The sequence below is a fragment of the Physeter macrocephalus genome, chromosome 7 (assembly GCF_002837175.3).
Source record: "Physeter macrocephalus isolate SW-GA chromosome 7, ASM283717v5, whole genome shotgun sequence".
NCBI lineage: Eukaryota > Metazoa > Chordata > Mammalia > Artiodactyla > Physeteridae > Physeter > Physeter macrocephalus.
This window is the reverse complement of record NC_041220.1, coordinates 27,641,464-27,654,591: the sequence shown is the minus strand read 5'-3', so window position 1 is coordinate 27,654,591 and position 13,128 is coordinate 27,641,464. Positions and strand designations below refer to the sequence as shown.

The following is a 13,128-nucleotide window of genomic DNA, read 5'->3' as shown; positions in this document are numbered from 1 at the left end:
GTTTCCCCATCTCCTCCCCAAACAAATCTCCTTTTTCCAAATAACAGGGCAGAGGTCTGATGATTTGGCTAATTCATAATTATTAGGCATGATGCTGGGTCTTTCAAAAGAATATTTGCATCTCAAAGTGGAAAAAGACAAGGGGATGGGACATACATTTTGGGAAAGAAATGCCCAGGCTTTTCCTTGAGCCTTTGAACAGCTAAATACCAAGGAGGCTGAAAGTAAAACCGAGAAAATCAGTCTGAGATCATTACAGAAGCCAACTTCCCCTCCATTTCTCTCACTTTTCGTGTCTGTCAAGAGCCTAGGGCACTAACAACCCGGGGAAAGTCAACTGTGGCTCCCCACCACAATCACACAGAACATTCCCAGACCGACATCACTGTTTGAGGGTTTTCCACACGTGGGGATACAATGCCAAAAAGCAGTACTCACAGGTCTCCATATTATTTCACCCAAAGCTAGTCTTGGAAGTTATTAGCCAGGCTTTCCCTTTTGATTTGAAACAGTATTTCCACACAATTGCAATCAGTAAACTACTTTATTAGGACAAATGTTTTTCTGTGGTTTTCAAAATTGCTTTTTCATCAGCCATGGTTTTGTGTGTGTGTGCTTTGTTTTTAACAGCTGCCAGCCGGCTAGTGTTCCTTCAGCCTTATAAACTAGCAGGGGTAGAGAGAAGAGTGCTGAACTTTAAGTGAATCCCAAAGGTCTGAAAATATCTTCTCTTGCCCACCTCATGTTGCAGAGATAGAAAAGGAATGAAGTGGAGGATAATGGTCAGGAAAGCAAAAGTATGAGCAAGATACTTTGTATAATCTATGGAGTATGGTCTTAAAATTTCAGATTGGAGTAGACCTGGTAATAGAAAAATGCTACCCAGAAACAAATCACAGAATTATGGTCTCCATGTCTGCTTCAACTTATGAAATTTATGTACTTTTACAATTTATGTAAAAGTAACATATAGTAACTGCTAAAACTTACCATGTGTTCATCAATTAATAAATAACACAAAACCAGCTGCCCAAATCATGCACTCGGAACAGTTGCTCGGGGAAAAAAAAGATTGGAAATAATAAACTTCACATTTTGGATTTGAGAAAATGGAATCCACTAAGAGATCTGGGTATAAAATCCCACACATGATTACATTACTTCATCTGTTTCTAATAATATTTGAGATGACGGTGATGAAATTATCAAACACAAGCCAAATGCCAACGATAATATTTGGGAAATAAGTTCAACATCTAAACTCCACGTCCACTTGGCTGTCCCTTGAACTCAGAAGCAAAAGTAGTAACCAAACGCTCTTGCAAAACAAAACTTCCACATGGACAGGAGAACGGGGCCCTGAGTGGACTATGGAAAAGCAACTGCAAAGTCAGGGGACACTGCCCTCGCCCCAAGGATCCCTCCTGCAGGAAGTCTCTGCAAACTGCCTCAGTGGCTCTACCCTCCACCCACCCTCAGGCACAAATGTTCTGAACTACCTTTTACAGCTTTCAAAGCCTTCTTCCTTCTTTTCAATGTCATACACATCTCTCTCCCACACCAAAAGTAGGAGAGAACCATCCAGACTAGGATCACAAACTTAAAGTAACTAGGCACAGCAGTACATCTGTATCATAGTGAGTCATGGGACGCACATGTGCTAATTTTCCTCTTAGACTTGACCTTCCTTTTGAATTTGTTTTCCCTGGCCTACCTTATTAGTTATACTTTCTACTTTACTGTAAGTCTTCTTATAAACCAATTTAAATCCTTTGTACGATGAAATATACTACATACTTATATAACTGAACCACTGCACAGGCTGGAACACAATGTCCAGATGCGCTGGAGTCCAGTGAGCTTTTCTGTGGCCACGCTCAGGCTTGTAAGAGTTGTCTGCATCTCCCGTCCACACTTCTATCATTCAATTTAGCACGCTGTGCTGTACTCACATGCCCATCTTTCTCTGGCAGACCCAGCTCCTGAGGAGTTGTACATGGGCCCCAGATGTTTCAGTGAAGAGGAATTTAGATGTAGATGATGAACACAGGGTGTGATGGTTAATTTTACGTGTCAGCCTGACTGGGTTGAGGGATGCTCAGGGAGCTGGTAAAACAGTATTTCTGGTTGTGTCTGTGAGGGTGTCTCCAGAGGAGATAAGCATTTGAATTGGCAGACTGAGTAAGGAAGATCACCCTCGCCACTGTAACTGGACATCACCCAATTGCTGAGCACCTGAACAGAGCAAAAAGGCTGGATCACCCACCTTCTCCTGCCCTTGGATATGGTGCTCCTGGTTCCCAGGCCTCTGGACTAAGACTGGGATTTCCACTTTCAGACTTCCTGGTTCTACAGCTTGCAGACAGCAGATCATAGGACCTCTCGGCCTCCATACTCATATGAGCCAGCTCCCATAATAAATCTATAATATATAATAGACTTTTTATAAAAACTCTTTTTTTTTTTGGCTGGGCTGTGAGGCTTATGGGATCTTAGTTCCCCGACCAGGGATTGAACCCAGGCCCTCATCTGGGAAAGAGCTGAGTCCTAACCACTGGACCACCAGGGAAGTCCCAATAGTAGACTTATTAATAGGATAATTAATAAATTAATTTAAATTTAATAGGATCCTATTAAATATATAGGACCTATGTATATAATATATAAGATCTATATATATATGTGTGTATGTATATATAGAGAGATCAATCGATTGATCTATCCTATTGGCTCTGTTTCTCTGGAGAACTCTGACTATAATATACAGGTCATAATGCTTTATTTTAATTTTTATAGTTGATATTGTTGCTAATTAATCCTAAATCTTCAAAACACTCGTCACCATCGTATCCCGGTATCTGGTTTACAGCTTCAGTCACCAGACTCCTAGATACAGCCACTCAGATAAACTTGAAGGAAAAGTCAATACGCCCCCCCACCCATCACCATCCTCCGAATGGATGTACTAATACAAAGACTTAAAAAAAAAAAAGGCACTTTAATTAGATAGAGGTTTTTGTCATCCTTGGCTCATGTAAAAAACACATTCACAACATGAAGAAACACATTAAAATTTTTTGATTTTAATTTTTTAAATATTAATTTTATTAAATCTTGATCCTTGAGCATGTCTGTCTAATATTGTGTGTGAAAATATAAAAGTACTCACAGAGCACCTCTGCTACATGCCAGAACACAACGGTTGCCGAGGAAAAGCACTCAATGTGACTGAGTCGCGAGCTGCTTTTTCAGGGAATCATCATTTTTAAAATTCAGATAATGCCAGATTCACATGCAGCTGTAAGAAGTAACACAGAAATCCTGCCTACCCTCTTACCCAGTTTCCTCAAATGGGAACATCCTGCAAAACTATAAAACGTCATCACAATCACGACACTGACACCGATACAGTCAAGATACAGAACGTTTCCATCAACCCCAGGGTCCCTCCCCCATGTTGCCCTTTTATAGCCACACCCACTCCCCTCCTGCCCCCAGCAACCACCAACGCATTCTCCATTTCTATGATTTTAAGGCCTTCTTCTTAAGGTAAAATTTACCAAGCCAGGAATTACCTGGTGACTGAGGCAGCCAAAGGGGCAAAACTTGCATTCGGTCAACAGGTGAAGAGGATTTTAGGTGTATTTTAAACAGCTGGGAGCCATGCTGCTGAAAATGGAAGAAGCACCAGGAAGTGAACAGCAGGGTGTTACTTTCAAGATCGAACTGAAATCTCAGAACTTCAAGCTCAGGATCAATACGGCCTTGCAAGTGGATGAAGTTCAAAGTACAGAAGATAATTCTCAGGAACCATGTGAAAAACATTAAAAAACAAAAAAGGCCAAATGACAGGAAGTCTCCATGAAGACATTTTAATGGCGGCAGAGAGCAACTGAACAGCCTTCTCATACCACATTGAGATGACTGACTTTACCCTGTCAGCATTTGCTTTGGTAAAGAAAAAGAAAACCGCCATTTAACCCGACCACTAATAAGTAGCTTGGACTCTAAAGGCTACCAAAAGTCCAAGTAAACAGTCACCTGTTACATCATCAGTAGGGGCACAGTCTTCAGAAACTGCACAAACTTCCTCTTTCCTATAACTATCCACACACTTGCAGAAAAAGAAATTCTTATCACTTTCTACTTTCCCAAAGATGCATTTTTCAGTAATGGCCAAGGAACTTAGTACCTTTCACCAAAAGGAAGGTTCGGCCCTCTCACACTCTCTCCCATCATTGCCCATGACGAACACAAGCTGTTGCAAAGTGTTTCTGCAACTTTCGGTTTTTTTCCCCACCACAATGTTTAGACTCTTTTATTTATAACAAAATTAATGGCACAGGTTAAAGAAAAACTACATTTACTTAAATCCATTAAAATTATTTTTGGTCAAAGAAACAGAGATAGTAAAAGATACCCCCGAAGAACAATTACAAAACTTCCACTGGGCCAAACAACAAACCCTCACTCCTCCACTCCCTTTAAGACGTCTTTATCACATTGTATCAGAATGCTAATCTTGGGCTTCCCTGACGGCACAGCGGTTGAGAGTCCGCCTGCCGATGCAGGGGACACGGGTTCGTGCCCCGGTCCGGGAGGATCCCACACGCCGCGGAGCGGCTGGGCCCGTGAGCCATGGTTGCTGGGCCTGCGCTCCGCAATGGGAGAGGCCATAACAGTGAGAGGTCCGCGTAACGCAAAAAAAAGAAAAAAAAAATGCTAATCTTAATGAATATCAGCAGGAAGGGAAATTCTGGAAAGAGCAAGTCAGTTTTATACCCCTAACACGATGCAAAGTTCAAAATGATGAAGGATTTCAAACTGTAACTCCTTAGCATCTCTTTTCAATAAGAGACTTCATCTTGTCAGCTGGACTTGACCTGCCTGGATACCTTAAAGCAGTGGTTCTCACACTTCAGCCTGAATCAGGATCACCTGGAGAGTTTGTCAAAACAGATTGCTGGCTCCATCCCCAGAGTCTGATTCAGCAGGTCTGTGGAAGGATCTAAAAATACTCGTTTCTACCAAGTTCCCAGGTGATGCTGATGCTGCTAGTCTGGGGACCACACACTCTGCAAACCACTGCCCTAAATCTAGAGACTCCCAATTTCTGCTGAATTTTTCTCTAGAGATCCCAAGGGGCCTTGGCAGAAAATAACAAGTTTGGGAGACCTGACTGTCTTACGCTTAAACTGTTAAACTGCTCTTTGAAATACTTTACCTGAGGTAAAATAGTTAGAGTTCAAAGTAATTCAGTGTTGAGCTGCGTGTCCACAGCTTAGACTTCCAGACCCCTTTTTTCCTATTTCACGGAAACAATAACCAGGTGTGCTCCATGCTGCATTATAGAGGGAAAATGCCTACTTGACTCTGGGATCGTGAGGGGCTGAGGCCCCACTGCCCCTTGATTTAGAGGGGCTTCTCCCATGAGGTGCAGGGGCTGCTTCACAGTGGTCTCTGGAAGAAGTCCAGTTACTCTTATTCCCACCATATTTTCACTTCACAATATAAAAAATATAAGGAAAATCCTGATATGTTCAAATTCAACAGATATCGGCCTCACGGTTTTTGAGAACTGGTCTGTGCGCGGCTCACCAGATTCCTGGCTAAAGGGGAGGATGGAACGATACTTGTGGAGTCTCACAATGCCCCGTTTTAGCTGGTTTCCCACCTCCTCCCTATCAAGCCTTTTACATGTAAATTATTAAGAGCAACAAAATCACCTCAGCATTAACTTTTAAAAAAAAGCCTTTCCACCTTATGTCAAACAGTAACGGCAATGAAATGAACACGAAAGGGAAGATGATGGTTGGAGGCCATAAACAAATTGAAAGCTCATCTCTAAACAAACAAACAAAAAGACCATACAGAGAAACTAAAAGAAGTATTTTCATTTAACAGCAAAAATGTATTTAACCATGCTCACTACTAAAGGTAGAGATGTTAATAATAAACATGGTTCTTGCCATCATGGAGCTTGATTTACTATCCTGCAAGGAAGACTAACGATGGTAAATATAAGTGTGAAGAACATCAGGAAGAAATTCAAATTGCTATGGGAAACACAGACAGGCCTGGGGAGGGGGTGCGGGGGGAGGAGGTATCAACAAAGGCTTCTCAGCAAAGTTGGCCTCCATTAAGCTTAGGCCTGAAGGATAAAGAAGAGTGAACTAGGCAAAGAGGGAGGAGAAGCGAGGTACAGAGGAAGAGTGCACTGAGTGTCCCCATATGACTCAAGCACAAGAAGCATGGAAGGTGGGAAAAGAAGCTGGTGAGGTAGGTGAAGACCAGAACACAGAGCTGTGTGTAAGAGCAATGGGAAGCAGGAAGATTACATGGCCATAGCGCGCCTCTTCAAAGAACACTCTCTGTAGTGCACTGGTTCCCAGCTGCTGCAGCGTAAGATGAAACGGAGAAACGGAGCAGAGTGGAGGAAGGGGTGGCCGGAGAAAATGTATCCAGTGTTTTCTCAATACTGAACCTTGGCTGTCTGACACACAGGTCACTTAATTTATAGGGACCTCAGTTTTACCGTTTGTGAAGTGGGATTAGAATCTTCCCAGTGTACCTCTTAAAGTTACTATGGGGATCTAAAACCCAAGTACCTAAGCAATCCTGTTTGTACATATTACACACTAAAATTTACGTCACAGTGGGTGTGACAAGCAGTAAAGAATGTCTAGATTAGAACAAGGAGAATTCAGCAAGATGGCTGGAAAAAAGCAAGTATAGTCCTAGCCATGAACAACTGTAACAAGATCTAACTTTTAAAAGGATACAATAAAACCCAGTTACCTAGAAATAAATCTAAGAAAAGATGTGCAAGAACTTTATGGAAGAAACTTAAAATACTTAAATAAATTTAGAAAAATACTGCACTCAAGAGGAGAACTATGTCAATCCTTCCCCAAATGAAATCAATGAAAAATTGACTGAAATTTTTATAAAATCCAATTCCAATAAAATCTCCACAGGATTTTTCACAGGCCTTGACAAGGTAATCCTAAAGTGTGTAATACAGAAATCACAAATCAATGATGTTGAATGAATATAGCAAATTGTAGAAGGATACTCCAATATCATTATATAATACCTTTAAATATACAAAATTGACAGTACACACCATCAAGGACTCAAACACATACAGAACTGCTGTGTAAAAGCACGCATGGGAATGATGAACTTCAAATTTAACCTTCAAATTCAGGACAGTAGTTACTGAGGGCCACTGGGTGGTGGATACAAAGATGTTTATTATATTATTCCCTAGTCCTTAAACTCTTCTTAAATATTCCATGAGAAACCAGAATGCCTTTTATTTGAGAGCCATGTTATTACAGGATCTAGCTTAGTAGTTCCCAAACACCAATCCAATAGCTCCCATCAGCCCCACCTGGAGTACTTGTTAAAAACACGGATTACCAGGCTATGCCAGAATCAGAATTTCCGGGGGTGGGGGGGAAGCCACGTGAACCTAATGCACAGCCTCATTTGGGAACCCTTGGTAACAACCAGCTATTAATAACTAATCCATCAACAAAATTGGTTCCAATCTGACAATGAGGTATTTGAGGTCTTGAGATTGCCTGATCACTTTCCAATTGATGCAACTGTCTAGAATGTGGACTCTAATTTGAGGGCAAAACCAAGTAAATTTTAAAGTATATCCTTTACTGTGCTTCTCCCCTGCCCACTGGCCAAGGTCACATATGTAAAAACTAAGAATATCTTATAAAGTAATAGTATCAAATGATTCCACAGCAGAACATAATTCCTTCATATCCTCTACAGGGAATATGCCATAGCGAAATTCCACTGAGATGATAAAAATTGCTATTTTTAAGGATAAAGTGATTCAAGTCACTGGCAACTGCCCTCAAGTAGGTAGACAGCAACGCCATGCTTCCTTCCTTTCCTGATTTTCTTCCCTCACAATAAAATCATAGCTAAATTTGTCTAGAGAAATGCGCAGAGCCAAAGGGAAACATAAAGAATAAATTTAGAAAGAAAACAATTTATTACAAGTTAGAGGTATTAGTGCCGGGATAACAGTTTTCACAGCCCTGCTCCTAAGAAATAAGGTTAACTAGAGACTACGCTGTTAGAACGTATGACAAATTCAAGGGCAGACAAACGTACCTTTTCCCCTAATATTTAAAAATTACAACTAAAAACATGGAAAGGAATGATTTTGAGAAACAATACAAATCTGCTAAACGCATCAACACAAAAGGACTCGCTTACCAGGGCTTTCTACTCGCTTATAGTGGTAGGGATTGATGCACACCTCCTTCTGCTTGGAACCAAAAGGAAACTCACAGCATTCCAGTGGTTTTAGTTCATGGTGGCTCTGAAGGTCGGGCCAGCGCCACACACGGCAGTAAATAACATGAGGCAGCCCCTTCCGGTGGGAAACTTGCAGCCTGCCGTCCAGGGAGCGGGGAATGGTGACACAGTTACTGGGCTGCCCCGGACAGCTCAAGGCCTTTTCCAGTTCCTCCATGGCACCTTTCTTTTTCTTCAGTTTTTTCACCAAAGCATCAACAGCTTTCTCTGCCCATTTTTCTTCTTCATCACCCTGTTTCCACCCAAGAAGTCTCTTCACAGCTGGACTTGTGAAGGAAAACAAACTTGTCACGTTCATGATGGCACCACGTACACTCCTTGTGGATGGAGAAAGAAAGATGTCCCCGAATGTGAAAGGACAGCAGAAGAGGTTTCACTTTATTTACATAGGATTCTCCTTAGCTTCTTCGTGCTGAGGTCCTGAAAAGTAGAAATCACCATTCCTAGTGTTTCCAAAAGTAACCCAAAGTCAGCACCTAGAAAAGAAAAAAGGGAAAAAGATGTTTAAAATCATCTCTAGCACAAAATCACAATTTATTAAACAATTGCCATGGGCAAGATACTATTTTAAGCACTTTTATGTATTACAGTATGCTATGGGCTAAATTATGTCCCCCCCCCCCACCAAAACTCACGTTGAAGCCCTCACCCCCAGTGTGACTGTATTTGGAGATGGGGCCTCTAAGGAAGTAATTAACGTTAAATGAGATCATGAGGATGGGGCCCTGATCTAATTGGATTGGTGGCCTTATAAGAAGAAGGGAGCGATTTCTCTCTCCCTCCCTACATGTGCACCCACTGAGGAAAGGCCTTCTTCATAGAGAGAAGGCAGCTGTCTGCAAGCCTGGAAGAGAGCCCTCACCAGAAACCAAACTGGCTGGAACCTTCATCTTGGACTTCCCAGCCTCCAGAACTGTGAGAAATACATTTCTACTGTTTAAGCCACTCGGTCAGTGGTATTTTGTTATGGCAGCCCAAGCAGGCTAACACAGTATTTAATACTTTAAATAATTCTTTCAACTAGGTAATACCATCATTTCCATTTTATAGATGAATAAACTGAGATGCAGCTTTAAAAAGGAGTATGTTACTGTTTACATGAGTTCTGATAGAAGCAACAGACCCCTTAGTGCAAAAGAGGTTCAAGTTCTCAACAGATATTGTGATGTTTTACATTTCGATTCATTTATAGGCTCTAAGATATATATTTCAAAATACACCTCAATCAACAAAAACTGAAAGCAAAAGGAAAAAATAAAAATGCAATAGTCTTAACATCTATTTTGGTTTGTTCCTCAAGCATGTCTTACGCTATAAAAAAGATAGTTATATTTACACTATATAAATGTAGCAACATTTTAGGGTATTTATTCAGTAAACCAGTAAACAAGCCTATGTCTATGGGATATCAGGCAAGTAAAGTAGGAAATTTACCCCCTACTTTTTCAAATTTGCTTTATTGACATGAAAGGAATGAAGCACGTGAACACGTACTGTACCAAATACTTTTGTCAAGTTGTCTCATTTAAACTTTCTAGTTACTCTTCACCAGATAAAAACACAAACAGTGAAAAAGATGAAAGATGACAACTTTGTACCAAGTCCGGCTAAGATTCAGTAGCAGGTATCAAACCAACCTCCTCCCCAGAATAACTATAAAAGCTGAATAAAATATAAATGAACAAATCGGGGGGGAAAATCCCAACTTTTTAAAGGTATCAAAGAGCAACCAAAGTACGCAGGACATGAGGGGCCAAGATGCTGGAGAGATGTGAAAAGCAATGAAGTAATAAGCTGAACACTCTTCATTGCTTTTCTTCTCAAGGCATTTATTTGCCAATGCCTGTGCTGTGAGTAGCCAAGCAGAAGGAGGCTAAAGAACCAAACAGAGATTTCAGTAGTCTCATAGTGCTGAGGAGACCAAAAAAAAAAAAAAAAAGAAAAAAGAAAAATGGAGTTGAGGGCCTGGTAAACATACCAGGCTTTCAGTTGAGACCCCTGAAGAGGTATGCCCTAGTGTGCAAGGGCAAAACTGAAATGGACCAATGTTTACACTGAAACACAGGCTAGAATCATCTTAATAGAATCATCTTAATACTAGACTGGAACAAGATGATGGGAAAAGAGGAGAGAAAAACTGTGAGAGAGGAAATATTTGTAGATACTGGCCAAAGATTTTCCAAAAGTGAAAACAGATGTCTAGCCACAGATTCATGAAGGCCTACAAATCCAAAGAAGGAGAAAGGTATCCACAAGTTTTAATGTGTCATATCACAGTATAATTGCTGAAAACCTACCACAAAAATCTTTAAAAAGACACAATACTTTCAAAATGAGTACAATAAGGCTGACAGCTGACATTTCAACAGAAACAATGGAAACCAGATGACAGTGAAATGACATCTTTAGCCTACAAATAAAAAGCTGGAAACTCAGAATTCTATACTTAGTGGAGAAAAAGCATTCAAAATGACTGTGAAATAAATATGCTCTCCAACAAACAAAATCTGAAAGAACCGGCTTCCAGCAGGAATTTTAAGGCACAAGGGAAAAGCAAGGAACTGCAGGAAAGAACGAAGAGCTCCAAAAGGGTACTGACTTTACAGAACAATTATAGGAATGTCTTGTGGTGTTTAAAATACAGAATTAAAATGCATAACAAAAAAAAGCAGAAGGGGTAAATGAAGTCAGATTTCTAAGGTCCTTGTATTACCCAGGTTGTGGTAAGGCATTAAAGTATTGTTGATATGTTATGAATTCATGTCATAATAAAGTAACAACTGAAAGAATTCAAAAACCATAAAAAGGTAATAGAGGAGTTAAAAATATGGAATTACTTTTTAAAATATGCTTAATCCAAAAAAACTTAAGAAAAAGAAAAAAGAGCACATAATAGATGGGATAAATAGAAAACAGTAAGATTCGCAGCTAATCCTCAAAGTCTCAAGAATTACTTAAATATCAAGAGACTAAATTTGCCAAGCAAAAGACGGCGGTAGGGGTGGGGACACCACTTAACTATACTGTACTTACAAGAGACACACATCGTCGAATATAAAGACAGAGAATGGCTGAAAGAAAAAAAAATATGGAAAGAAATATACTATGCATATTCTAACCAAAAAAGCTCACACAGCTATCATATCAGGCAAAAGAAGCTGTAAAGTAAGAAGCATCACCAGGGATAAAAGAGGGACATTTCATAATGTTAAAAAAGAGTTGATCCACCACAAATACATCACAATCCCAATTTTTTATCCAAGTAATCACAGTTTTAAAACACATAAAGCAGAAACTGACAGAATTAAAATGACTAACAATCTTAGTGGGAGATTAACACAGTAAATGACTAAACAAGCAAACAGAAATCAACAGATATAGAAGATTAACAACATGTTTAAAAACTTGACTCAATTCATGTATGTACCCAACAACTGTAACATACGTAATACTTTCAAAAACACATGGAACACTTATCCAAATTGACCATATAATGAGCCATTAAGCAAATCTCAACACATATCAAAGGAATAAAACCATACAGAATATGTCCTTTGATCACAGTGTAACTAAGAATAACTGCCAAAAGTATTGTTATTGAAAATAATTACACTTTTAAATAATGCATGAGTCAAAAAAGAAACTACAGGAGAAATTAGAAAATATTTTAAACTGAATGATTATAAAAATGTGACACATCAAAACTTGTAAGATGTAGCTCAATCCATGCTTAGCAGGAAATGTGTTGTCTTAAATGCATGTATTAGAAAAGAAAAAAAGCTGAAAACTAATTTTCTATGTATCTATCAAAAGAAAAAAAAAGGAACAGCTAATTAAACCTAAAGACAGTAAAAGGAAATGAGAGCAAAAATTAAATATATACATACAAAATAGAGAAAACCTATAAAATCAAAGTTGGCTCTTTGAAAATACGAATAAAATCAGATATTCCTCTAAAAAAAACCTATAAATCTATAAAAGAGAAGGCACAAATTACCAGTAACAGGAATAAAAGGGGGAAATCATTACTGATCCTCAGAACTCAAAGGGATAATAATTATGAACAGCTATCATAGCAAACTGTGCATGTCTATAGCTACTTTGTGGTATAGACATACAGCTGTGCATGTCTATAGCTACTTCCTCACTAGAGGAAAATGACTCAGGAATTCTATCTTACTGTCTTCCTAGCTTTGGAACCTAGCCCTGTAGCTGGCACATATCAGAGTTTCAATAAATGTTTGATGAATGATTTAGCTCCATGAAGGAATCAGAAGGCCAAGTGTGGAGCTTTACTTATTCAACAGGCTGTAGTGGGCCAGTTGTTTCCTTTTGTAAAGTAAAGAGTTTTACCAGTGCTTTGAAGCTGGCGTTATTTTCATTGAACAGAAAAAGAGAAAACAAAACTATGCTACCATCAAAGTCACACTTGGTCAGAGTGTACCTCCTGAACTGATCATTTACTTTTACTAAAGGTTAATTGTGCCAAAGAACAAGAAAGACAACTTCTTTTCCTTGTCCTCTAGCAACAATTTATAAAAGGAATACATTTCTTCTCATTCTGTATGTCCTTTTCTTCGACTCCAAAAACTGCCTTTTTATATTTTGGTCAATGGTTTTCAAATAGAGGGGGTGAGTTTATATCAAAATCACCTGAGGCTGTTTCAAACTCTAGCACTGATGGGTTTGTTATAGAAGGTAAGTATGGGGGGAGTTGGGGAGATTAAGGACCACCGTTGCAGACCTTTGCTTTAACTGCTCAAAGTGACATTCATTCAG

The 13,128-nt window shown here is 39.5% G+C and overlaps 1 protein-coding gene across 2 annotated transcripts in view; it reads right to left on the bottom strand.

Moving 5' to 3' along the window:
• The window catches only part of SMAD1 (SMAD family member 1), a 76,826-nt gene that overhangs the window by 37,394 nt on the left and 26,304 nt on the right, over nt 1–13,128 (bottom strand). For both annotated transcript variants that reach the window (XM_024126582.1, XM_007127406.3), the window contains exon 2: nt 8,248–8,825. In XM_024126582.1, coding sequence (XP_023982350.1) covers nt 8,248–8,647 — 400 coding nt within the window. In that variant the 5' untranslated portion in view covers nt 8,648–8,825. The remainder of the gene's footprint in view (nt 1–8,247; nt 8,826–13,128) is intronic.